General features: G+C 40.5%; 1 protein-coding gene across 1 annotated transcript; it reads right to left on the bottom strand.

Annotated features, from left to right (window-relative positions):
* Positions 1-47: 47 nt before the first annotated feature.
* MGARP (mitochondria localized glutamic acid rich protein) lies at positions 48-26,793 on the bottom strand. Its single transcript, XM_074588934.1, has 8 exons — positions 26,611-26,793; positions 24,888-24,991; positions 23,760-23,862; positions 21,290-21,292; positions 18,911-19,144; positions 4,266-4,424; positions 3,527-3,575; positions 48-1,637 (listed from the first exon to the last, which is right to left on the bottom strand). The coding sequence occupies exons 1-7, from the start codon at positions 26,693-26,695 to the stop codon at positions 3,529-3,531; spliced, it is 735 nt and encodes a 244-aa protein (XP_074445035.1). The 5' UTR covers positions 26,696-26,793; the 3' UTR covers positions 48-1,637; positions 3,527-3,528.

Genomic DNA, 26,793 nt, shown 5'->3' with positions numbered 1-26,793 from the left:
ATGTTTAATCTACCAGATAAATAAAGATAGACTCTCATCCAAAAATATCAGTCTAAGACTTTTATTCCAGTAGCTTTGTCTACAAAAATTGCTTTTCATCACGGTGGCTTTATCCGTTAAGCAGAAGGCTGTGGTATGGCTTCTTGAAGCTCAGGAGCCTGATTTTGCCTCTGCATTATTCCAGTTATTCCTAAGCAGGTACGGGGGCAATAGGCTGCATTTTTGTTGGAATGCTGTTACAATTTGCCTTCCGATGGGGAAAGGAGCGTGTGTTGCTTTGTGCCACGGGTAGGAATGTCATAATGCTGTGATTTCCCTTTCAGCATTTTTCCAAAGTTCTGCTTGAAGAGTAAGCAGTCAGATGCACCTTATAATTCACACTTTCTGTATAAATTGTGTATAATTCACCTTATTTGGCCCCGGTTTAGAATTATCACCATTCTGTGATGGCTGTAATATGTCTCAGTAAGAATTCTGTAGTAGGTGCACACACATGCACATAGCAGCACAATGGAGGGTTAGGAGTACAGCGTGATACAAACTCATTATTCATTACATATTTTTTCATTATTAAGGTAATACTAAAAAGAGAAGATTATTTAGCTATTCTGTTCTTTATTAGTCCCTAAGAATCCTTGTCCATTTGAACACCTGTGGCATAGCCTTCCACAGGATTTTGCTGGCCATCTGTGAGCGGTCGGAGAGCAGCTTTACCATAGCCTAAATAGCTTGTGATTTGTACAGGAGTGTTCTCTCAAAGCTCCGTGTTGTCATGCCACCGCTGCATGTCACTGCTAAGACAGAACAACACAGAAAGACTACAGCAAGATGAATAAGGTTTGGTAGGAATAGGGCCCAGCACCTCCAAGGTAGGAGCTACCACTTCCATCAATGATGATAACTTCAAGCGGTGCTACTTTGATTTTCATGCTATAAAGTACCTATTGCTACTACTTGCAAACAGGTTTTGTTCTCAAAGCAGGAGCCTTAAAAATACTTACTTCTGGATATTATTGTGCAAGGAAGGATAGCATCAAAAATGTTTATGGAGGGGGAAAATTAGATCTTGTACAGCCAAATGTCCTATGCTTACAATTGCAAATCCAAACTCGGGAGCAAACAAGGTTGTTATTTTCCCTGTGACCCGATTTAAAAACACTAACAGGTCATTTGTATAAGTTTTTAACTTAGTTAAAACCTTTTCCTTACATTTTAGCATGGACTGTTACAATGGTATAATGATGCACCACAGTTTGGACCAAAAGTAAGAAACCGATGTACATAACGAGACAACAAAGACCTAGAATGAGTTCACTTGACGTGGTTTCAGTTAAGTCTACCGCTTCTCTTAGCACATGTATTTATTACATGCTGGGTCGTGCTTTGACAGTTATTACTGGATGCTACTTTCTAAAGCAGAGATGTTAATCACAGAAGCGTCTCTCTAACCAACTTAAATCGTATTAGGTTGTCTGCTGCAGCAATGAATACTGGTCCTAAGGAGCAGTGTGTGGTGTGACAAACTGCACAATTTCTTTTATGTCTCCAAGGAAGATTATGAGGTTTCACACAGGAATCAGATGGTTGATTGCCACAAATATTTCCATTAAACTTTTCAAAGGCTTCAGTGCTGCTTACTGGGAAAAAGAAAAAAGAATCTGGTTGAGAGGAAGCAACAATAAAAGATGTTTAGCAACAGACTTGATTCATCAGGTCTTTTTCTTTGCAAACATTCAAAGCACACTGTAGATTTGACTGCAGGTTATCAGTTAAGTGAATTACAGCATATAAATACCACTGCTGCGTAAATCATGCTTATCTGATGGCTTCTGAAAACTTGTTCTGCTACCACCAACAAAGCCCAATTTCAAGGAACCCATCATCTTAAGCCGCGTTGCTCAGGTACAAATGAATTCCCCTGCATGCTGGACACATTCCACTAAGCCCTATTTCTACAAATAGTTACTTGCTTAACTTTAAGCACAAGGTAAACCAATTGTGTTTGCTGAGATTACTGATATAAGTAGCTTCATAGCTGTGTGGATTTGGGGCCAACGGCCACACACAGTAGAACGGCTATACTCTGAAAAGAAAGGGGAACAATAGTATTTTCTTATTCAGGCATGCTCTCAGCATCTATTCAAGGCTTCATCTGAGGACTTCATCCATTACTACTACTTCTATCCCTTCACCAAATAATCAGTATCTTTTTAAAAAGTTAACTGGATGCTGATTTAATTCTCACATCAATATTCTTTTGATTTTTTTTTCCTTTGAATTGCTTAAAAACTATACCGTGTTTTAATGCAAACTCAAAGTTAAGGTCCATATGCTAAAGTCCTTATGATCAAAACATACACTAACTAAATAAATTCTTTCCTGACTGGGAATGCATGGTGGCTTTTGACTTGTACATTAGAAAAAGTCAGCCAGCAATCTTCCAGCACTGAGTAGTAAAATGGTTTATAAACATTTTTTCCCCCACCAAGATCAAACTGGAACTCAGTAAGAGACTCTTTTTGTAACCTTGTGAAGTAATAAGAAGTAATTTATTTTTTTTTCCCCAAAAAGACCTCAAGCGGTTGAAGCAGAATTCAGTGGACCTGTATTCTGGTAGCAGATTCATCTATTTCCAATTCTTTCCATCAAAGGTGCTTCCTACAGTTGCCTTTCCTCCCACTCCCACCCCTTTCAGTTACTGACTCTGCCTTCATCAACTGAATTGACTATATTGGGTATTTGTTATCTAAATCAAAATCTCAAATAACAATGCAATAATTTTTCAGGCTGCAAGATGCTTACAGGAAAAAAAAAAAAAAGGATTCCTAACTCTATTGCTTTCTCTGTATTGCTGCATTTATGTGTCCCAAAGTGGAGACAATTTCTTGGTAACTTATTTTTCTGATGTGGTATCCTCAGGTGTAATAAGAACATTGTGGACAAAGTTTTGTGTTCTATAAAGTAATAAAGGCAACTGAGCACGATACTAGCAAAATAGTAAGAATATTCTATTCAATATTTTCATTAGCACAAACTGAAAGTGCAGGGAGACTAATTGTGAAAAAACGTCTTTAAAAAACACAGTCCAGAGGGTTACAACTTCACTGTGTTTACTCTGAGGATAACAAGAGAAGAGTTCACTTGTAAAGGGCAATAATCCAGAAGTCCAGTATCTATATAATTTAAATCAATGTCCGAAGAACACTTTTTGCTTAGAAGAAAGTTACAGCTCTGGGGCCTTTATCCAGCTTGCCTAGGACTAAGATAAAGCTATAAATAAATACCTAGCATGATAATTGACATAGAAAAATTTTGCTCACTAGCCTCTAAAAGATGCCAACAACGGTTCCCAAACAATAAGAAATACTTCAGTTAAGTTCTTTTTTGCAGTGTAGTCATTGGGAGCAGAAATCCAAATTCACCACGAGAGTACCTGTGCAGACCGACCCCATGCTGCAGTTGCCCCTAACTGAGAAAAGAAGAAAGGTGAACAGCAGGAAACCACGCGTGCAATTGTACTGTGTACCTTTAGGGTTCCTTGGCAACTTCTTCAGGTGTCTTCTCCTCCGCAGAAACTGCAAATGGAGGCAAAACACCAGTGAGAAACATTGGAAAGAACTTATTCAACAACAAATAGTCAAGTAAGTTGTTTCCTTTAGTCCAAAGGATGCTTTGGACCAAAGGGATACAATTTACAAAGTCGTATTAGGTATACAGACATTTTTCCTTTCAGCTTTTTAATTCTAATTGTAAAAGAGTTTAGAGGCCAAACTTCTAAACTCCTTTGAAAATCTCCGCAGTGATGATTTTAACACACCTTTTTCTTTGCATTCAATTATATAATTCCTCTGCAATAGCAATATAAGATCATTTAACTGAAACATTGTAAGGTTTATAAATATCACGTTGTCTATTTTCCTTCACAGCAACGTGATTTAAGGGAATTCTATCTTTCAAATTAAGTCAGATGTTAAAAAAGCGTGTTACATCATATGAAGCACAAGGGAGAATTTCTTGTTCTTAATGAACTTCACATCTAGCCACTTAGCAGGGCACCGAGCTTAAAACACCCCTGCCTATTTCCACTATACAGCATATAATTTCAAAATTAAATTTTCTGCTAACACTATGATGCCAAACACAGTCATCGCCAGCAGCCACATTGCATCACTAGAGTTCTGCATGCTCTGGCAGTCAGTTCCATGCAAACAGCCGCTAGTGCTTTTGGGAGACAAAACATTTCAGACCCAGCTGCACTCGTGCACCTTCTGAAGTTTGTCCCGACTCCTCAGCATCAACATCCTGGCTCTTCAAGGATGTGTCAGAAATCTCTGGAGCTGCCGAGGCTTCTCCTTCCTTGACACTGTCTAAGTTTTCCTCATGGGCAGAAGAAGCTGCAACATCCAAGACTTCACTCACAGCTTCTATGAATCAAATTAGAGAGATAATTTTCTTGTCTTTCCATTCACTGGCACAAATGACGGGGAGCAGTCAAGGCCCACAAAGCATGAGGTACCTGCCTAGCCCACGTGTTTGAAGTAACTGGAGGCAACAGGACCTATCGGATGATTACATTTTATCATGCAAATAAGAGTTTGCAAAAGTGGAATTCCAGGGAAAGTCTGTTCCCAACCCTGGGGCAGAAAACTATAAACATAAGCTATTTTCATGTACTTAGACAAAGGTAAGCTAGAAGTCTCTAACATGTATATTCTTTTGCAGATACCCTCATTTTATTTTCTGATTTCTGTTAATGATGTGCAAGATACTAATGGTAAAGTTTCCATGGAAATAATCCTAGTCTGATCAACACCATAGGACATTACACATACACTCCACATAACCTTGCAAAGACATCATGGGTAATTTTAATGCAGAGATGTCCTAACTTCAGGCTGAAGGTTCAGCGTGCGATTCCAGGGTAGCATGATTGCCAACTAGCCGTTTTTCCATACTCCTTAACGAAAAAGCAAACTATCTGTACAGAAAGTCTGTAATAGGTAATATGTCAATATACAGATACACTCTGCAGGGAGACTGAAGACCTCATCCAGCAGTTACACGTTAACTTTTACTTGAGTAAATTCTCTCTTACCATATTCTTCTAACCTTCCTGTTGGAGGTCTCCATCATCACACACCTTAACTGCTCGGCAGGATAAGGTTTGCAGGGGCTTCGTTCTTACAAATTGTGTCCTATACTAAGATACATGTATATTAAATACAGCTAACTAAACAGCTTCATTAGATGTTCAATACAAGCTGTAAATCGTTCTGTAGAGTAGCACCCCATGCCTTTTCCCAAATATCAGCTTGCAGCTATTTAAATACAACATATTCTAAATATCAACTATTTCACTTTATTTTGCAGAACGCTGACTGAATTTTGAAGAAGCAACAAAAAAAAAAAAATCAGGAACTGCTACCTTTGTCTTTATCAGGAACAGCTACGCAATAAAACCAGTACATTTGAAATTCAGAACATTTGATATTTTATAGCTACTATTACTTGATGTAATGCAACGTATTTGCTATGGTAACAAGCTGCTGGTTTTGAGTTTGTAACACCAAACGTAGTTTATATTACCAAAAACCTGCTCTCTGGCTTACAGCATTTCATCTTGCTAATTTTTGTTTATTTCTTGTGATGTCTCAGTCTTTTAATTTCTTTTGCACCAAGAAGAGTAAATCAGGAAGCCAGTGGAGGGAACAACATGGACTTTCTGCTTTTTCATAAAACCTCATTTCCTTTGAATGGGAATTGTGTTTATTTGTCACCTACAGGAATACCTGCCTTGAAAACAAACATTAACGCTTATATGACGTGTACTGAACGATTTCTCTGGTCTGAAGTATTCTTTCTGGCTATCAGAAAGGCAGCCTACTGCAACAAAACATGGATTCCTCCTGATGCGTCCATCCAGGTCTCTGCAGAACTGTCACTCCCTAAAATACAGAGGGCCTTGTTGTGACATTTTTGAAAACCTGTGTCTGTAGATATGAGTAATTGTCCTTGGTCCGCAGAAAACTCCAGCCGGTCCTTTCTTTTTTTAGAAATCCAAGTGGCTTTCGCATCCGTTCCTTGAGCATTCGTGGCTGCAGTGTTGTAGGAGCCACCTTCCTGGCGCCACAGCGGAAGTGCTCGTTTCGAGAAGAGCAAGCTGGCAGTAGCTGGGGGTCCAAGCGCGCTTGCTCACAGCAGCGCCAGAGGTGGCAGCTTGTACTAGGTCATTATCCATGCCTTAAGGCATTATCTCCAGCAGGGATCCAAACTGGCCCACGAACGTCATTTTGGCATCATTTCTTGGGCCGACTGTAACTCCAGCAAGCTATCTGTCTTCTGGTGCTTTGACCACCATGAAAATAAGAACCAGTCTATAACCACAAAGGCTATTTTAAGCATTAATCTGACAAACCGAAACAAATCTCGGTGAATTTTTTGGTGGTTTGTACACAGCTCGGTCTTGGAACACAGGCTCTGTATCCCACTCACGAGGTCAACACGTTTTCCTCTGTCCCGAGGAATCGCTGCGATGCCAGGGCAGCACCAGGTGAACGGTGACCTGGCAAACCGAGAACGAGTGCCCCCGCGTCTTTCAGAATGGGGGCTGCCACGGCCCCTTCCCTGCGGGAACACCAGGCAAACTGCCCCGCTCCCTCGCCACCTCTCTACTGATCAGCTGGTAGCACGAAGCAGTGTATCCTTATCCTTTCAGTTTCCCTGGATGTTAAATTTCATCTCAGTGCTACTTCCCCCCTACTCCCCGCCTTTTTTTTTTTTTTTTTAATCTGCGTGCATTTCACATTTTTTCAGACCAGCTTAATCTCTTGCAGTTGTTCCATGTAAAATCCTGCAGTAGCACCCGATTTCACAAAAGAGATTTTAATCCATGCCTGGTACAATGACGACTCATTTTCCATAATCCTTGGAAGAAGGATTTTACTTTTCTGTCTGTTCACTTATCGCAAAGTCGTTAACAAGCCTGTCGTGAAACTCTACAGCAATTAATAGATGTAATTGAAATAATTTCTAACTTCTTTTAATTCAAATACTACTAAATTTAAGCTTCTTTATTTTTCCAGAATCAAGTTACAGCATCTTAACTAGTTCTGTGTTGTTTTCTGAATAACGATCAGTTTGAAATTCTGCAGTCCCCGTATTTCCTCGTGCAGCGATCACTATGAGACATTTTGTCTATTTATGCCAGTTTTCTTACAATTTCTACAGGCTTTAAGTGAACAAAATAATCTGCATTGTGCAACTGCTCCTCTGCAATGAAGGCACATGGTGTCTAAGTGCTGTTAGTATTATGCTTTCAGCCGAGTGCCCGGCTGCTTTGTTATTGATGTTACACAATACCACTACAGCTCCTTAACATCTTTAAGAAAACACCTACTTGCAGCATTCCAGTCAAATTGGTCTCAGCCTTTGCATATAATATTAGATTTTTTTTCTGAAAAACGGGTATTTATTTTTCTTATGCTTTTTCACCAGGCATTTGTCAATTTTAAGTTTTCCCCTGAGATAAGTAGCAAAGTGCCAATATCAGCCGGTACAGTTTTCTTCAATTTTGCTAGGCATTTGTATATACTATTGCACTTACCGATCTAAATTAGGAGCTCAATTTTCTTGTGATTTCAGCAAAAAATACTATATAATAAGAACTTCAAGCCTCAGAGAAATCGAACTAATCACCTCTACTAAGTGTAGGCAAGCGGTTAGGCTTTGCATATTGCATCAACAGCTGTTCTGAAAGCATTCAAAGGGATTTTAACATACGGAGGATTTTGAGGACAGTCGTGCTCAGGCTAGTCAGACCCCTTGACGTATTTCCACTACACAACCATCAGTACAGAACTCGGCATTACCTGTAACACCGGACCCTAACAAAAATACCGCCTGCTTCTTCCCAGGGTAGCTAGAGGCACTCTCAAGTGCTCGTTAGCTCCTCTGCTTTACGAGTTAACCAGTTTGAGAAGAAATACGTCCTTCCAAATCGCACAGGCAGGAACAGAACACGACTGGGCAAGCACCAGCAGCACATTACTTATGCACCACACACAATACCAAACCATTTATGTTACGAAAACACATCTGGTTTGAGTTGAGTAAATACAGAAAAGGAAATTGATTTTACAGACAAAAGGAAATTAGGTTTTTGTTTTGTTTTGTTTTTTTTTAAAATAAGGCAGCAGCATTAGGAAGCTCCAGTAGCTTATTAGCACAATATCCAACATCTAGTTCCACCTAGAAATATAATTTTTTAGGAAACTATCATTTCAGTGAAAAAAAGAAAGCTGCTTCCAGTATAAAGTAGTTATTCCTGCAGTCTTTAAAGACACAATTTTTACTCTTGCAAGTGCTAAAGTTGCAGCACTGCGAGCGCAGGACTCCACATGTCTGTGCACTCACAGCAGAACAGAAAACAAATCCAGGGTGCTTCTGCATCCTCATGATCGTCAATTGAATTGTCTGAATTTTAGCGAGCTCAGCATTCCCCCGGCAGAACAGAGAAGCACAGGCAGGGAGTTGCACGCCCTGTGTGACTGACTCGTCTTTGCTCCAGCTAATAATAAAAAATAAAAAAAAAAAACCCCACACACGCATATTAACTTTCTCCTGCTAATAATAAAAAACACCCAACACAAAACTCCCCGGATGGCGATTGATTTCCAGAACCCAAACCCTACGGCTTCCATGGCCTTTTCCCCCTTTCCCCAAAAGCTTTTCAAACCATTTCAAAGAAGCTTTCCCGCTTTCCCGAGGGAGCTGTTCTGCAGAATCAGCCTGGATTTTTGTCTGGGACACAAAGCTCTAGTCTGAAATTAAACGGGCTCACGCGGGCAGTCACGTCCTGCCACCTGGGAAGCAATACGCTGTAGGGTGACCTTGAAGCAGGCAGGTGAAAGGGAGGTATGGAGCAAACTGGGTTGGCACTAACGGCAATAAGAGGAATCTGAAATATGCCAAGAACTTGGTTCTTGCAAGAATTTTTGTAGATTTTTTGTTTCTGATAGCATTCCTACAGGGTATGCATCGTCAGGCTTTAGCGTTCAGTGTTCACAAAGCTGGATTTTCCAAGCTGTGTTTCATACCACACGTGTGTGGTGAAGTTTCATGTGTGTGAAAGCTAACAAAGCGCACTACCAATTGTCCAACACCTATGTATCACTTCATACGTCAGCTTTCATCGACCGCAATTCCCAAAGAAAGCAGTAGGATGTATGAGATCAAGGAGAAAAAGAAGAAACAAATATTTGACTTATTTACTTATTCTACACGGCTGCAGTCATGTCAGTGTTGCCAAGAGAAGCAAGCAGACGAGTCGAGAGTGAGAAGTTCTGCTCCTCCACCCAAGCAAGCTTGGACTGCTCTGGGACCAAGGTACACCTTCCCTTTGTTCCGACACTGAAGTTTTTTCAAGGCTAATTTAAACTGCTGCTTTAAAGCTTAGAGCAGCCCTTCAAAAAAACCAAAAAAAATCAACCATGTTAATGTGAGGGTCAGGTCTTCACGCTTTCACTGAAGTAGCAGCTGGCTAGCGACTAATTGTTAAGAAAACAAACCAAATTAAATTTATTTTACATATAGAAAAAGAATTCTTCTAGAAAGGGAAGAACTGCTTCACCTCTCTCCAGGTAAAGCACTTTATCTTGTGAAAGAAATATATCTTTCTCTTAACATGTGAAAATAGAGGAAGCTGTCTCTCACAGAGCAGCACTAAAAGAAGGAAAAGTACAAATTTTTAAAAAAGCATGAGGGCACTCTTGGAATTCAGAACTTCACTCCTACAGCAAAAGTTTTACCACTTCTGTCCAGTCAGCTCAGAGCTGCTGCAAATGCTGTCCTTGTTGAGAGTGCTTTTGTGTTGAAACTTTATTATTTTTAGTACCTATTGATACCAATTTATAGACGACTGACACAAACACCCCGTAGGCAGAATTAAACTAACTTGTATATTGTATTTTTAAGTCTTACTGGAGTTTAAGCTTTTACCTTGTATTTTTGAGTGGCTTTGTAAGTATGTTTTCCTTATTTACAATACATATGGAGAAGACAGTTGTTCCAGATTTTAAAATTAAAGCCATATTCAATTTTTTTCCTTGCTCAGGAGAGGTGGGGATTTTTACCCCCCTAGAATGGAAGTTTCATAACAAAATTATCCGAGATAACCACAGCCTTCTCAGGAGCACAGCCTATTTTTTTCCCCCCGCTTTTGTATTTCCCTACTAATATATTTAAAACTATCGTATTTTTATTCTAATCCTAATCCTTTGATTCATTTTAAAAAGTGGTATTTCCAGCTAGAAACAGCCACAAAAAAAAAATCTGAACAGGCACTGGTTTCCTGCAATTTTTAAAGATATCTTAAAATACACTTTTCTGAGCGAAGCATTTCACTTAAAGCAGTACCCTTCATACCACGAATTACTTTTTTTTAAGCAGTCAAGATGAGGCTGGTATCTGTAATACAGAACGTCAGGTTCAATTACTTTAAAAAATATTATTTGCAGAAGAATTTGGCTTTATAAAGCTAAAATAATACAAGTTAGCCAGCATAATACAAATGGAATCTGCCTGGAGCACACAAACCAAAGCTGGGGTACAAACAAGGCTTTGATATTTCAAGCTGTCTATAACATAACCAATGTCACATACGAATTCCAAAGCCGGGGGTGGAGGGGGGAAGTCAAATTTAATTCTGAAAACTGAAACAGTATTTAATTTAGAGTCTTTCAGAGAACTACTCACACTGGAATGTGATGCTTTTGTTTAAATAAAGCTTCTTCTCAGTAAGGTCCACCGAGGGTCTCAGGATGTCCCCTGAAACGTTAGGGCAGGCAGAGCAAAAAATTCCCTTTCCTTTTCATAACAGAATTCACTTTTAAATAAAAGTCAAATTCTGCCACGTTTGGAAAATAATTCAAGAATATATTTGAGAAAGACTGTAAAATAGAGCACAACAGGTGGGGATACCTGGCTCCCTCAGATCTAATCCAGGGGAGAACACAGCAGTAGCAGTAAGAAACTGTGATTGCCTTTAAGACCAACTTAACATATTTTGGTTCCATCGTCAGCTTTAAGGAAAACAGAAAATAAGTTCGTTCAAACAATGGCTTCTGATCTAAATCCTGCGGTGGCGGTGACAGCTAAGGTCCCCTTCCTTCCTTTCCTCAGAAGCCACCTGCCACCCCAGGTATGGCTGACTTGGGTTCAGCACCTCCTCCCTCCGCTTACAGGGGCTCAACTCCCCCATCATCCACATCAGCAACAGAGAGAGGGGGAAGTAACTATCACCAAGTCAACTTGGGGCAAAACCGGCAAAACTGTGCATATGCCCCTGTAAAGTGAGCAGGTGCTTCGGGCTTCATTGGCCAGGAAAACACAGGGAACTCAGCACAGAGGGCTTGCAGAGATACCCACCAGGAACATCCCAAGCACCAGGAACATCCCTCAGGACTACTTGAAATGCTCTGCCTCTGCTCACTGGCATTTTATTCAGTGACCATTTAAAATTATAACCAGCTAGAGCAAGTTATCCATTTCTTCAGAAAGAAAGAACACTTAATGCTTAAACATTGGGTTTTAAAAGGAAAAGAATCTACTGGATGCTTAACCACAGACCAACACCTCTCTCCGACACTGAATTCAGCACTTCAGCTTCAGACAGGGAAAAATAAACCTCTCGGCTCTACATGCTAAAACAAATCAGGGAACTGATAATTATTGAGAAAATCACCAATTATTTTTCAGTCCTATCAGTTCCTTCAACGCACAGGACAGGAACTAGTGGCTGGTGATTGCCAAAGCCCACATTGCTCTCAAGAAGTTGTTTGTGGAACTGCCCTGGCCCGACCACCCAGTTGTTTGGAGGCGGCACGAAGGCAGGCTCAGCTTTCCTACCTGGCAATACCTCACCAGAGCCCACGGGCCTTGGGATGTTTCTCCCTTTGGCATTTCAGCTATTCCGTAAGTTAAACCTGAACCAGAGCCCCAGAGTCTTTGAGAAACCGATGAACAAAGGAAGGCTGAGATTTCTAATAATCCTGCCACTATAAAAATATGACAACTTTTTCTTTTTGTAATCCAGAGAAAAATCCATGAGGTCCAGCTGAGAGCCTAAACCATGACATTATGAAGCACATTTTTAAGAAAACAAGTTTTTTCTTCACTCCATGCAGCAAGAAAAGACACAACTTCTTTCAACCAAACATTTCACAGGTTGTTTGTGCCTAAGGTAGGTCACTAGTTCCTAAGAAAAGCCTCGCTAGTTCATACTAATGACCAGAAGACTCGCTTCAAGAGAGCTTATTCTACAATGGATGATGAAAAAAAAAAATAAAATCCAGAGATGCCTGTAACGGTCAGAATAAAAGCATAACACTGCATACCACATTAACCTAGAAGAGTTTATAATACCTCATATAATTTCCAGCGTATCAGTTTTTATTCTGTACCAAGGATTTGTAGCAATGAGAAGCAATTCCCGTTGTGTTTGGTCGGTTGTTTTAAACATCTAGCCACTGACTGGAATGGATCACAACAAAAACTAGTTAACATACACAGCATATATGAAAATGCACTAATAATTTGACGTATGAAATCTTTCAGGAGTTGTAAAAAACCTTTTAATTAAAAGGTCAGGCATTTTCTTCAATACTCTTCATACAAAGTAATGCACCAAGTTTTACCCACTTACATTGTTTTCAAAGGAGCAACCAAAGTTCAGGGTGTTGTTTTCTGAAAAGGATGTTTCTCTCTGCAATGAGAAACACTGCCCAAAAATTAATATAAAAATCCCCATCGTTACCATTCTGGTTTGAACCGCCACTGCAGGAGAACAGAAAGGAGTCCCTCTTGCCATTTTCTCTAAAGTATTCCTTTGCATGCTGTATTTAGAGAAATTTTTCAAGTAACACAGGTAATGTTACTTAAGGTAAAGTAAGTGCGAACAGTTTTTGTTGACCAAAGTGAGTTCTTGCCTTCCAATTTAAAGAAATAAAGTTATTTTAGGATTCTTTTTAAGTCTTGACAATGAGGTATAAATATTTTATTAGCAGAAAGCAGTAAGTCCATTTTCTCCTCAATAGTCACAATCATTTAGGCATTATTCACTTCATGTCCTTTTACCAGCTTTAATTTTTTTTTAAAAGCTACTTGTCCCCTTCTTCTACAATAGACAAATAGGAAGACAGTTATTTTATGTAGTTCTCCCCCACTTACTTGTTTGCACTCTTAACTGGGACGTTCTAGGGTTTTTTTCCATTTTACTGGAATCTTCCCCCCCCCGCCCCCCAGCCCCGTGAATACTGTAAAATTCTCTTTTCAGCTAGGGTGTTCAAAACCAAACAGTCTCTCCATCTACCAACTTGCGTCTTCAGATGCTCACAAGTTTTACAAAAGTCTTTTCTAAATATTGTTCACATTCTTCCTACAGAGATTTTCCAGTTATGCCACGATGACTCATCTATAAGCTCTGTTTTATGGAAGAAAAACAGGAGGAAGAGAGAAGAGACTAGTGGCCAGTGTATGGCAGAGAGATGAAAGACAAACGCAGCAGCTCAAGGGACAGACAGAAAATGATAAATGCGAAGCAGAAATACCCAACAGAAGTTCCACAGATACGGATACTTCCCCAGGAGGATAATATTCACATAATTCAACTTTCTAGAGCCTAATTTAGCCAGCTTAGTCTACCACAATCAATGAAGAGAAAAAAATCCTCTAAGAGGAGATTGAGAATAATCTGAGATGTTTCTGATCTATTCAAGTGAGGTTGAGTAAAAAAAAAAAAAAAAGTGTAATTATTTTCACAAGGTCCAAGTGCAAACAAGTGGTATAATCATAAGGGATGAGGTCTGTCCAGCCCTATCCACGCTGCGTCTTACCCCAGCACCTAAGGCTTCAAAGAGCTGTAGGTCGCGCAGCTTTTCCGCCTTCCTCCATCTCACACAAACAAAGGCCTAGAAGGATGTGTTTGTTCTGCCGAGCAATGTCATTCTGAAAGCCTCCAAGTATGAGCAATTGCAAATGACTTTGAGGACTTTTCGGCAATCTTCAAAATACTCCCAGTGCCAGAGCATTTGAATACGCACCCAGAGTTTGGTAACTTACCAAGCAAAAACAATGTACACTGACCACGTTGGGTGTTTTTGTCCAGTTGGCATCACTGTGTGATCGGGTCAGCAAAAGTCCTGCCCAGCGCAGCCTGTATTTGTTTCTCTAGGCTGCAGACAACTGGCATTGTAATGCCATTCCGAGCTTAGCATAGAGAACTCTGGCATATTCACACATTAATCCTCCCCAAACCTCATTACTCACTCAAATGGTGTTTGAAATAACAGAGAAGAGACCATGTCCTTCAATACTTACAAAATTAGAAGAGAACTTATGCTACAGAACTCAAGAGTCCAAGAAAGCACAGTTTTGGGCTAATTGGTTTTGCTGTTCCAGTTGATAACGCCTAAACATCAAGCCTCAATACTAGATTTGGAGAAAAGTTTCTAGCGGCAATCCAAAAACTAAAAATCACAGATGCAACCACACTGCCTAATCCAAACAGCAGCTTGCCAGTCTGTGCATTTTACAGCATTTGTTCTATCTGAAGACTAATCGATCTTAATTTATGGTCCCCAGACAGAGTACAGTAGAAGGAGAACAGCAGGAAACTTAGCAGCATCAGGCAGTAACCAAGAGTGACAGCGCAACAGCTCATGTAATAAAAGGTACAGAAAACTAGAACTCAGAGGAAGCTAAAACCTTGGGAAAAGAGTTACATCCACAGAACATTTTTTTTTGGCACCAGTATTTTACAGAATTCCAGATACCAGTAATGGGTTATAAATTGCTTAAGTTGAGGCAAGGAGAAAATTCCAGCCAGTTACAACTGTAATTAACTTTTGAAAATTGAAAATTACCCTAATTAAGTACCTACCTCCAAGGGTGTGGGGGTGTTTTGGTTTGGTTTTGGGGTTTCTTTGCACATCCATGTAGAATCACACATTTGTGTTATCTATATACATATGTACATATACTGGAGCTGGAAACAAACATCCATTAGCACCTTTCACTTCCAAACATATTACAGAAAGCCTTATAGATTAAAAGAAACAATTGCATTTGAAAAAGCAGAGGTAACAATAATAATACTTGCACCTTCATCTGCAGAAGTAACATCAAGCTACCAACGAAACTAACAAAAGTTATTTGAATAAGTGTTCTTTTTCAAAGTAAGCCTGCATTTCCCTTGGCAGTTCTGAAAGAAAAATAATTCTCTACTTCAGTAAAAATGTAGATACACTTTTTTCGCCTCTAAACAGGGAGAACACAGATGACGAGAATGGTTAAATACAAAATTGAAAGGGATTTTAATTATAAAATTACTTTTTAAAAAAACACAAATAGCTGTTGACTGCAGGTACGCACTGAACAGAGTGGTTCATAGAGAGCAGCAAACTTTTGAATCAAAATGCCATCAGCTTATATTTCAAGTATTACGCCAGTGGAAACCAGCTTTTGCCTAGCTTGAAGGAAAGGGGTACTGGTTTAAGCTTGTGCGTGCGAGACCACGTGCTGCTTGTTAAACCCTTGACATGATCAAGGGCCAGAGGCCCCCGTCAATTCCTCGGAGATGCGAGGGAAGAACCGCTTCAGCAGTCATGCTGTTGTGCTGCAGATGGGACCTGGAGGAGAGGAGCAGCCAAGCGCTAAGGTGACCTGGCGGCAGGAGCCTCTGCAGCCTCCCCGGGCAGGACTCCGGTTACAGGGCAGTCACAGCGGGACACAGCCCCGATGGGGTAACCTCATGTGAACTGCTTAGGAGATCCGTAGGGTTCACCCTTGACTGAGACACACCTGTTACGAACAGTTATTTACAACAGTCTCCACTGCTGACCACTGGCATGAGATAACTGCTCTCAGAAGCAAGTTTCAACATCCCAGAAACACCAAAGAGATCAGGCAACGCCACAGCAGGGAGAACACTCCCTGGCTCTAGACACCAGTAATTACTGAGGGGAAGTACAGCTTCTGCTGCCTGATATGAAATGCTTCAGATAATATGCGATATCTTGATTAGAGGTTGGAAGGAAGAGGGCTGAAACAACATGCAGAAGTTTCTCAACAATTTTCTATCCCACAGGTTTGCTCCCACCAGCTTTACCCCACAGCAAAGAATAATCCCTGCAGCAAGATTCGACAGAGGATACCTGAAACGATGCTTAGAATCTCTTATAAATATCAATGTTACAGAAGTGCTGTTCTAATGCTGTTTCCATAGAATCATAGGGTTAGAAGGGACCTCTGGAGACCCTCTAGTCCAACCCCCCTGCCAGAGCAGGGTCCCCTAGAGCAGGTTGCACAGGAACGCGTCCAGGCGGGTTTTGAACGTCTCCAGAGTTGGGAGACTCCACCACCTCTCTGGGCAGCCTGTGCCAGGGCTCTGCCACCCTCAAAGTAAAGAAGTTCCTCCTCATGTTTAGGTGGAACTTCCTATGCTCGAGTTTGTGCCCATTACCTCTTGTCCTGTCCCCGGGCACCACTGAAAAGAGCCTGGCCCCATCCTCCTGACACCCACCCTTTAAGTATTTATAAGTGTTGATAAGATCCCCCCTCAGCTGTCTTTTTTCCAGACTGAAGAGACCCAAATCCCTCAGTCTTTCCTCATAAGAGAGGTGTTTCAGTCCCCTAATCATCTCGGTAGCTCTCTGCTGCACCCTCTCCAGCAGTTCCCTGTCCTTCTTGAACCGGGGAGCACAGAACTGGACACAGTACTCCAGGTGCGGCCTCACCAAGGCAAAGTAGAGGGGGAGGATGACCTCCCTTTGACTCCCAGGATGACCTCCTGACTTTCTTCAGGAAGTAAGTTGCCAGAGAAAATAGATCTAAGAAATCAATTTCTAATTAGCACATCCATTTTCAGTCAACACCAGAAGTAACTAACAGTTACAAGACATATTTCATCTTACAAAATAGTAACCACTAACTACATGAAGTCGTCGTGTCTAGAATTATATTCTCAGACTTAATCTACTGATGCACAACACCTCTCAGGGAAGATCCTGGCTGCTTCCTCTTCAATAGAGCAGCAGGAATATTTTACATACGGAAGATCCTACCCTATCCAACAATTACCAAGTATTTCTAGATAAGCATTGTGAAAGGAATATTCAACCACTTCTACATACAAGCAAGTGTCCACTCCTTAAAGGGAAATTTTGGAATTGCTCTGTAGAGCAACAGAGCTAAACACTGCAGGACATTTTAAAACACCCTGTATCTCTTAACATCTCTAATTCAATAACTTTAACGTATAACAGACTACCTCCCTTCCAAATGAAATCGTCTAAATATTACATAGAAATGGACATTTTGAAGGCTCTACTTTTAACTATTTTAACTACTACCTTATAAATATTTTATGTGTGTTTTAACTAATACCTTAGAAATATTTTTTATATGTAAACAGTAATACTCATTACAAATATACTTACTTCTCCTTTATATTAGCTATATTACCTTTAGCATGTTGGACCAAGTATTGTTTTAAAATGTTATTTGTAACAGATTGTTTTGCAAACAAGCGTGGGAGCTATTCACACATGATTTAAAATCCCATTCACACCTAGACCTTTCGCAAAAGTCAGCTATTTGAAGCGCTGCCCCATTTCTCAAGTTCATTTGTTAAAAAGGCAATTAAGATGCATCATTCCTCACTGGAGTCACCAAGGAAAAAGGCAAAAATAATTCCGGAATCTGCCAATACCTTTCAAGGTACTATGATAACCTCCCATGGACTAGCAGTCAAAACACTTCTAATCCCAGTTTGACCTATGTTTTAGAGATATCCTCTCAAGTAGATGTTTGTTTTCTCAAAGGAAGTCAAACATAGGTGTGCAGTAAAGATTTCAAGCTGAAAACGGCTTCAGTGGTTTTCATACTTGCTACAGCCACACTGACATCTTCCCTTCCAAACCAAGGATTAGGGTGAAGTTTCTCTTTCATGATAGGCTGGCAAGTTTTTTGTGGGTTTGTTTGTTTGTTTGTTTAACTGAAGACACGAGGCCAATGTTTTCTGCTTTCCTATCAACGGAGAAATTGCAATTGCTTTATGTGTGTCCCTTCCCACTTTAGCTGAACAAACCAAGAGGTATGAGGATGAGCCATTGCTCTATCCTCACAGGTTAACAGTGAATAAAAAAAAAAAAAGAAAAAATTGCTAAAAAATCACATTAAATTATAATCCCATATTTTGTGCAATTTATGGATCAGTTTGCATTTGTATTATTGTGATTTTTTTTAAACAGACAGTAAACCAAAATATTCCAAACACCCTGATAGTTCAAAATACTGAATACGTAGCTACTAATTGATTTAAGTGTTTAATACCAATTTGACGTTTTATTGAATTTTGAAATTTTGAGCCTAGTATGTCCTTAACACTGGGATCATGACAACATTTTGGTTGCTATGCAGGATTCCGTTGAAGTTGCATTGACAGAACAGCTGTAATTATTTAGTGTGAGTATCTTGGGAAAGGCCACTGAAATAGTGTTTAGATTCGTTAACAAATCCTTAAGAACCAGGTCACTGAAACAACTGTTTAACCGATCACATTACATGCTCACCTTAATAGAAGATCTTACAGAAGGAAAAATAGAATGGGGTAGTAAAATAAACTTTTCATTCTACTGGTTTTAGACAGTAACTGGTGCCACAGGCAGCATGCTTCAAGAGACACTGATTTAATAAACTTAATTACCTTATGCTCATGATATGTCAAGGTAACACCTGGATCAGTTTTCACTGCAGGACAAAATCCATCAGGAATACTGATGTTTGTTCTGTAGTAAGAGGCAGAGTTTTAAGAACCCACAACACACACACACAAAAACTGCATTCATAAGTTAACCTTGCACTGCAGCAGCTTCTGAATTTGCAGCAACTTCCAAATTAGCATCAGCTTCCTGCTGTGCTTCCTCCACAGCAGGGGGTGCATCTGGAGCCGGTAAGTCGGTCTCCCCTCCAGTTTCTGGGGACACCCCAGCACTCTCATCCTGTGCTGTAGGTCCAGCCGCAGCTGCTACATCAGCCTCTTCCGTGGCTGTCTCTGCTTCAGGGACTTCAGCTGTCTCTTCTTCATCACCTTTTAAGGATTTATTTAATACAATAAAGAAAGTAAAGTGCATGCATGCAATACAAATTCACCAACTACTTTTAACTATCATCCTCTTCTAAATTTAAAATATCAAACTAAACTTTCAGATCAGAATTTACAAACAATGTCAATAAATCAATAATTAATCCCCCCATATTGTCTAATGTGGCACCAAAAAAGATGTTTACAAGATGAGGAAACCATATTCTTGATTACCGAGTTTTGTAACTGCTTCAGTGTAATAAGAAAAGAAACTGTGGCTTAAAGCAAGTGACTGCAAAAGGTCGGAGTGCAGGGAAGGATAAAAAAGGACCCCACCGAGCATTGCTCCAAACCTGCTCTGCTGAAAGGGCCAGTGATAACGCACTCACGGGTGTCACGGGGAGCTGGAGTCTTGTCCAGTTCGCACGCAGCAGTGGAATTACCGCACTGGGAACAAAGCATTTGCTACCATACTTAGAAGCTCTTACGGAGTTTATCATCCATCAAGCTCACAGCTTAGAAGTACTGCAAGCCAAGATGTGCATTCAGTTTGCGCAGGGGTATTTTCAAGGTGGCTAACTTGGTGGGTGACAGCTACGACAATGCCAAGCCCAACAAGTGATTAGTTTCCAGATGGGTTTTGTGCCATCTCTTAGGTCTACGCTGCCACAGGTACTCTGCTGTCCCCAGTCACCCTGCTTTATTTAAAGCTATACTGAATGCACTGTGACCGCTGCAAGAGCCGTAGCACTCAAGTAAGAAAGATAAGGTCTGTAAGGCAGAATAAAACAGGGGACCCTTACTGAAACCAGGTGTAAATAAGTAAGAAAATAACTTGGTAATTTTAAGTGGTCAGCATTCGCTTTACAGGAAATATGACCACTTAGGACTGAATATTTTCCTTTTACAAGTCCCAGCTGTCTTTAAAAGACTTGTCTACGCTGCTGTAGGTCAGACTCCTTAGAATATGAAAAAAAACAGTGTTTCCCAATCATGCATTACTCCAAACTCAGCTGAGAAAGTCATTAAAAACTAACAGCACAAAGCAACAAAGATGCAATCACCATGCAAACATGCACTAGGATCAAGTTAACAAAAGAAAGTTATATACCAAGTTTTCGTTGTAAGTTTACCACCAGAACCAACTCACCACGTGAAAAAATAGAACTGGAAATAAAACTTGTAATACAGTACAAACTAAGTGAGAATAGAAAGGAGAGGAAAGCTTAAAGAGACATAGTCAGGATTTATTTTATTCTTTTGTATCTGTTTAAAAACTAAACAGCTTAATTTTAATTCTTGGCTTTCTTATGCTAGTGCAAGCCTATCTTTTTGTGTTCAGGTTTAAACACAAGTCTATTCATTGCTTAGTAAAAATCAAAGCTTTGTGTTACGCAACCTGATCATGTCCCTTTAAGAGAATGATATATTTAAAAAAAAACAACTAAATTGATTACACAAAGAACAGACTAATAGCCAAGCTCAGCATTCAGAACACTTTATTGGACAGTCAAATATAGAGTGCATTCATTCAGAACAGCCAGCTTCTCAAACTCAGAACTGCCTTCCACAAAGCAGATTCAGTAATAAGCTCAATATGGTTTGGCCTTGCAAACATAGGTAGTTCTTTTAAAGTCTCACAAGTATGGAGTTTTACAATAGAAGGCATAAAGTCATCCCAAGGTAGGCTGCAAGGTACGCAATGGTGAACGACTGTCCTTTGTTTGTATTTAACTTCCTCGGGTTTGGAAAGAGATTTCCCTTGTATTTTAGGCTGGAAAGTGTAAAAGCAGAGTATAGATTAGAAAGATTGAATCAGCTTGCATCAAGTTAAAAAGAAAAGTCATTGCTAAAAAAGTAGGAAATCAGGAACAAGTTTAAAGGAGATACATGCAAATGGAAGACAAAACTCAGTATTTGCTGAATAAGCAAGTAGAATGTTCTTCAAGGCAAACATCATTTTACAGTTCAAATGATGTCCCAGATTTCCTACTGCTACTTTGACTCAGGCTTCTGTCAGGGGCTTTTTTTAAACCCCTCCCTGAATTTTAGAGTAGCTTTTGGTTAAGAAAAGCTACAGAAAATTTGCTATTAGACCTTTTTTAAATGTCTGATATCATTAACTAAAATACCACTAAGTACCATTTCAACCCTCTAAGAAACAAACAAGCCTAGAATAGCATTTGATTGTTTCTTTTGTTCTGACAGCATGGTTTGCTACATGCATTTCTTTATAATAGACATTTTGAGTTTGGAAACAAGGGGAAAATTTTCCTCAGGATGAGAAGCCACAAAAATAATCTGGATCAGGAGAATCTCTCTCTGCTCAGCGGCTCCCTAGTATTAAGTCCTTCCAGCTAGAAATTTCTTCTCTTACTGTAGGACACGTAGCAAATACGGCATGAATGTGCTGTTTGACATGCTGCTTTTCTATCCACCACTTCATATTGTTACCAGCACTTTTTTATTACTTATTTATAAAGTAAGCTAATAGACTTGATTTTATATGACCCTAAAAGGTATTAGCTTACTTTGAGAACAGATTTTTTTTTAATCGCTCTTATCAGCAATGCTGACTGTGAAAAAGCGTAAGGACTAACCAAATCTAAAGAATGCGAAGGAAAAGAAGTTGCAGCAGCACTTCTGGGAAAAGCAATACTATGGTAACACTCTGTGACAAGATACACACAAAAATACGACTATGTGGGAAACAGGGAAAAAGGGGGAGAAGGAAAGCCGTTAATTCTTTTGAGAAAGCACACAGAGGATTCCATAGGAAAAGTAAGGACAGAAACCTCTTTTGGGAGGATACAGTTGGGAATGAAGGAGGATTTTAAAAAGAGCTGATTCAACAGTAGCTTTGTATTGTGAATTGAAATTAGCTACTCAGAAGTCCAATTAAAAACTGAGTTGAGCATTTTTTCAGAAGTCCAATATTGAAAATAATGCAGGAAATAAGTTTCAACTGTGTTCACTGTATGGCCTTAGAAATGTTTCGGACTTCTTAGCATCAATAATAAGGGAGGTAATAACCATCTGCCATTGGTTGTGACATTTATGTAAGTTACGAAGCAGTGCAAGGCATCGGATTATGGGATGTCCGGAGAGTACCCAAAGTCAGAATTTAGTAAGTTACAGAGCACTGAGTACTCTTACCCCAGTCTCAGGCAACACAGGTATAGCCTTCAGTGTGGTGAACAGCACCACTGACTCTGTGGGTATCCCACTCAAACATTTTGGGCTTGTCAAAACTCAGTACCTTGCAGAAGTGAACCTTAAGAGAGAAGAGGTAATATACTGGCATCATTTTGCATGCCCCAGAAGGTTCGCTTAATGCTTTCACATCTCCCATGTTCTTCTGACTATGTTAGTCAGAATGTAATGAGCGTAACCCTCATTTCTTCCCTGAACACCAGGTGACTAGGTCACTAGGAGAAAACACCTACTTTGGCCCTGGTTAGTTTTTTAATCTTAGGGACAAGGGAGGATTGCACTAAAATTGTGGCCAAGTTCTCATCATTTAAGGAACTAAGTTTAAAAACTGTATTGCTTCCAGCTGCTTAAGAGAAAGGAAATTAAGGTGTTTTGCCATTTAAAATCTTAAAATGTGTACTTTTTAAGTTCTTAAACCGAAGGATGTGCTGCATAACTTCAAGACTAACAACTTCAAAAGAAATAATTTTAAAGGCAGACAATTCAAAGCATGTTCTCACATTGAAAACAAAATTTAAACTCAGCATACTTATTCAAATCTATTCTTTGTGTGCATGCAAATATATTAAATCAATTCTCCAGATGTCAGCATCAGGAAAAAATAAGAACGAACTTCAAGTGCTATGGCTTCATTAATTAATTTATTTTTTAAATAACAATTAAATAAAAACATAAAGATCCTTAGGAAGTAATTTTTTCTAATTGCTTTTCCTAGCAAGGCCATGCTTGCCAAAGTTCTATCTTTTATATTAATGCTGCTGTAACACTAATTGATGTAGACAGAGACAACATTCCATTACAAGTATTTGAACTAACATGAACTAATTATTTAAGCATGAAGAGCTAAGTAAGGATTTGCTATGCATTTAGGTGGTGTCTGCTTTTCATTTAATCCTAAATTCAAAAGGACAAAATCAAAGTTGTGGAACAAGAAATGGGTCCAATTTACAATATTTTTAAAAAACATAGTTTTTTCCTATTGAACTGTGTTCCTGGTGGCGTGTGGCCTGGAGCCAAACTGTTGGCTGAGAAAACGGTATTAACTCCTTCCCCCCCACCAAACAAAAAACCAAAACTGATTTTGACAGCATTATGCATTTAGTCAAGTTTCATTAAGCTTCCGGTAAATCAAATGCAAATACCCAATATACAATTAATGGTTCACACATCAACTCTTTCCATCCAAAGAGACTCCTGCAGATTGATCATAGGCCAGATTCACCACCTAAACATTAAGTCCATTGCCCAGATTTGTGCAGAAATAGCTTTGTAACAGAACACTGCATAACCACCTTTGTCTTTACTCCCACTCACAGACTTGGACAGGGTTAAGGCCTGATTAGACAATCTAGAAATCTGTTCCAGACCCTTATGTACCCAGGGAACAAGAGAGAAGAGCTCAACTCACCCCTGCTTGACCAAGATTTGTTTTTCCGCCCCTCAGCTCTCTCATGAAGAATATTCATATGTTCAATATACTTGCTGCGGGATGAACTGACTACTCTGTAGGCCTGAAAGGAAATTATACCTAAACTTATTGCTACATCCCTACAAAGTTACCAAACAAAGAGACGGGAGAGGGAGAGAAGGGTTTTTAAGCGCATCTTAAAAGGCACATCAAATTATGCTAAGCAAGGTTAAAAAAAATACTATCTATTTTGCTATACTAACATATTTATACATTTCATATTTCTCCATTGTTAGAAAGCAAACACCATGCACCTTTCAAAGTGCTTCAGGAATTGAACACAGTATTTTAAAAGACAATTTAAAAAATAACTATAGTAAAAAGGTGACAGCAAGAGCATTTGTTATTCCTCCAGATATGCAATCACACAATTTCACCATTTTGAACATATAGAAGCTACTTACCATTCAAGAAAATTATTTTGTGGGAGAGGGAAATGTACCTCTCTGATACATGTCCTCAAACTATCTCAAATCGGGGGTGTGTGGGGGGTGTAAGGAAGCTATGAAATGGAGGCTTTAGGGATGTGAAGCACAGAGTCTGATATATTTAGATGCAGGGAAGAGAATGATTACTGAAGAATTTGACAGAAGTAGATGTTTACAAAATTTTAACATGCTTTTTCTGAGTAATTAATATTCCCATCTTTTCCCCAATTAATGAGGTTCATAATATTCCCTTTGTGGCTTCAGACAACTTACTTCACATCTGTCTTGCCCACTTTGACATATTCTTAATGGTTGTGGTTGACAAGAAAAGCCAAGGGGTTAGAGGCAGATGCCTTACATCATCTTTGGACACACTCATTTCACATACTTTTAAACATGTTTTCCACTAAAAATGATAACAGCACTAGATATCAAAATTAAAAGTAAAACAAGTAAGCAACAGGCATTCAGTTTCGCTAGTTGTCTTAAACTGATTTTTAAGTTAGACTGTATTTAACTATGTGGTACGACACCCACATTCTATTGAGGGTTTGTGTCTTGACCACATTCTTTAACCCAGAACACACCTTATACCATGCCAACTCAGAATGCACAAACAACTCCATTCCCAAACACTTACATAAAATAAACCACCAAAAGCAGCAACACCAGCAAGCAGATAGTAAATCATGGTCTCTCCAGAAGAGCCAGGAACACTCCCAGATGACATCTGGCGAAGAGGTGCTATAAAAACCGTTATTGAAATGGATGTAAAGTGCTGCTAAAATAAGATCACAATAGAAGGACGGAATCTGAACATTGCATAGGACGATTTAAAAAGCTGTACCAAAATGGAGAGGTATGTATGACATAGCGATGTTTAGTACTACTGAGTAATACAGGGCATAGTGCTTAACTAAACGAGGCTGAGCTCTTCCTAAGACTGTAAGAGTTTCTGTGAACTATGAACTACACTGTCTGCCTATCAGCTTCCAAGTACTAGATGCAGTCTATATAGACTAAGGAATTGCCCAAGGAATGTAGGGAAAAAAAAGGAAAAGGACTGCAAAAATGTTCCTGCCTAAGGGATGTAGGAGAATTAATCTGTCCTTATTCAGTCTTGCTGCAGTCAGAGGTAACAAATCCTCTTCAGTTTAAAAACAGAGCACTTTAACAAAAAGCCTTGTCCTTTGAATTTGCATTCTTTCATTCTCAAATGGACTGCTGAGATTTAGATACATGCCCATAACCTAAAGTATTGGCCAACAAGGCAGGCAGGCAGGGTTACACAATTTTTATCCCCGATTGATAACATATTCACTATAACAGCAGCGTCAGTCATGTATGCTTGTTCACTGCTTCTGTAGTTTTGATGCTTGCTATAGCCCTGGATTCTTCCGTACATCTCAGAAGAGACCCATGAAAAACACACCAAATTCTGTTCATCAACAAAGCTTTCAGCTGAATTTCGTGACTTCGTCCCAGCTGAGTAGCACAGACGAGAAACGCCTCATTGAAAGGGTGCTCACTAAATATAAAATGGCTCCGAGCATTGCAATCGGTAGCTGCAAAAATAGTCTCAATCTCAAAATATTGCCATCGCGTGCCAGATTATGTTTAGCATCATCTGCCTCATGACACGCTTTTCAGACTCCTCTTTGGTAGGATCTTCTTACACTGACATACAGGTTCTGCAGCAGTTTCTCAGGAATACCTTCTTCTCCAAGGCTCAGTGAGCCCGCAGCCATCCAACACGGCCAGGAGATGATTTTTTTTTTTTTTTTTTTTTTTTGCTACTGGTTACACAATTCCTGATGCGCCAAAAGCCATGGCTGCAACACACCGGGCTGATTCACCGTCCCTCCCTCCCTGCTAACGCTGAGGGAACCACTGCTCCCAACATCCGCCTAAGGGGGGGGGGGGGGGCGTTAAACCCCTTTATTTTTCTTTTCTTGGGGGGTGGAAGTGAAGATAACGGCGGCGCCCTCGCTGTGGGAGGGGGGTTACACCTGCCCGCCACCGAGGCTGCTTCCAGGGAGCGGGAGGGGAGGGCACCGCCGCTTCTCCCAAGGGCAGGGGCTCCCCGCCGCGGATGACGGAGCAGCCGGACCCGGCTTCCCTCCCCCTCACACAGCGGGGAGCCGCGACCCAGCGCCGTAACGGACCGCGCCAACGGCTGCGCCAACGGCCGCGCCGCGTGCCCGCCGCCCCCGCCCGACCTTCGCGCGTCCCCGTCCCCGTCCCCCTCCGCGCCCCGTCCCGCCCCGCGCCTCCCCGTGTCCGTCACCCCCCCCTCCCCCGCCGCTGTCCCCTTGACCTCTAAGCCAGCCCCGGTCCGGGCTCCCCGGCGGCCCCCCGCCTACCGCGCTGCTTGAGGCGGCTCGCAGCAGAGGGAGCCCGGCTGAGGCGAGAGGCCAGCGCCTGCGAGGCGGCCCTGCAGAGGTACATAGCGGCGGGAGCCGGGGAGCGGAGCGGGCACAGCGGGGGCTGCCTGACAGGAGACTGCCGGCACGGCACGGCGGGGCGGGGCCGCGACGGAGCGCCGG

Source organism: Larus michahellis, chromosome 5 (assembly GCF_964199755.1).
Source record: "Larus michahellis chromosome 5, bLarMic1.1, whole genome shotgun sequence".
Classification (NCBI taxonomy): Eukaryota; Metazoa; Chordata; class Aves; order Charadriiformes; family Laridae; genus Larus; species Larus michahellis.
Note: the sequence above shows the minus strand (reverse complement) of the source record. Positions and strands in the feature narration are given on the sequence as shown.

Excerpts from the sequence above, each read along its gene's own strand:
- MGARP (XM_074588934.1), bottom strand. The coding sequence starts at position 26,695 with ATGTACCTCTGCAGGGCCGCCTCGCAGGCGCTGGCCTCTCGCCTCAGC. Across the intron at positions 24,992-26,610 it reads GAGCCGCCTCAAGCAGCGCG|CACCTCTTCGCCAGATGTCA; the intron begins GTAGGCGGGGGG and ends CGGTTTTTATAG. Across the intron at positions 4,425-18,910 it reads AGAAGCTGCTGCAGTGCAAG|AAGCTGTGAGTGAAGTCTTG; the intron begins GTTAACTTATGA and ends TTTGATTCATAG.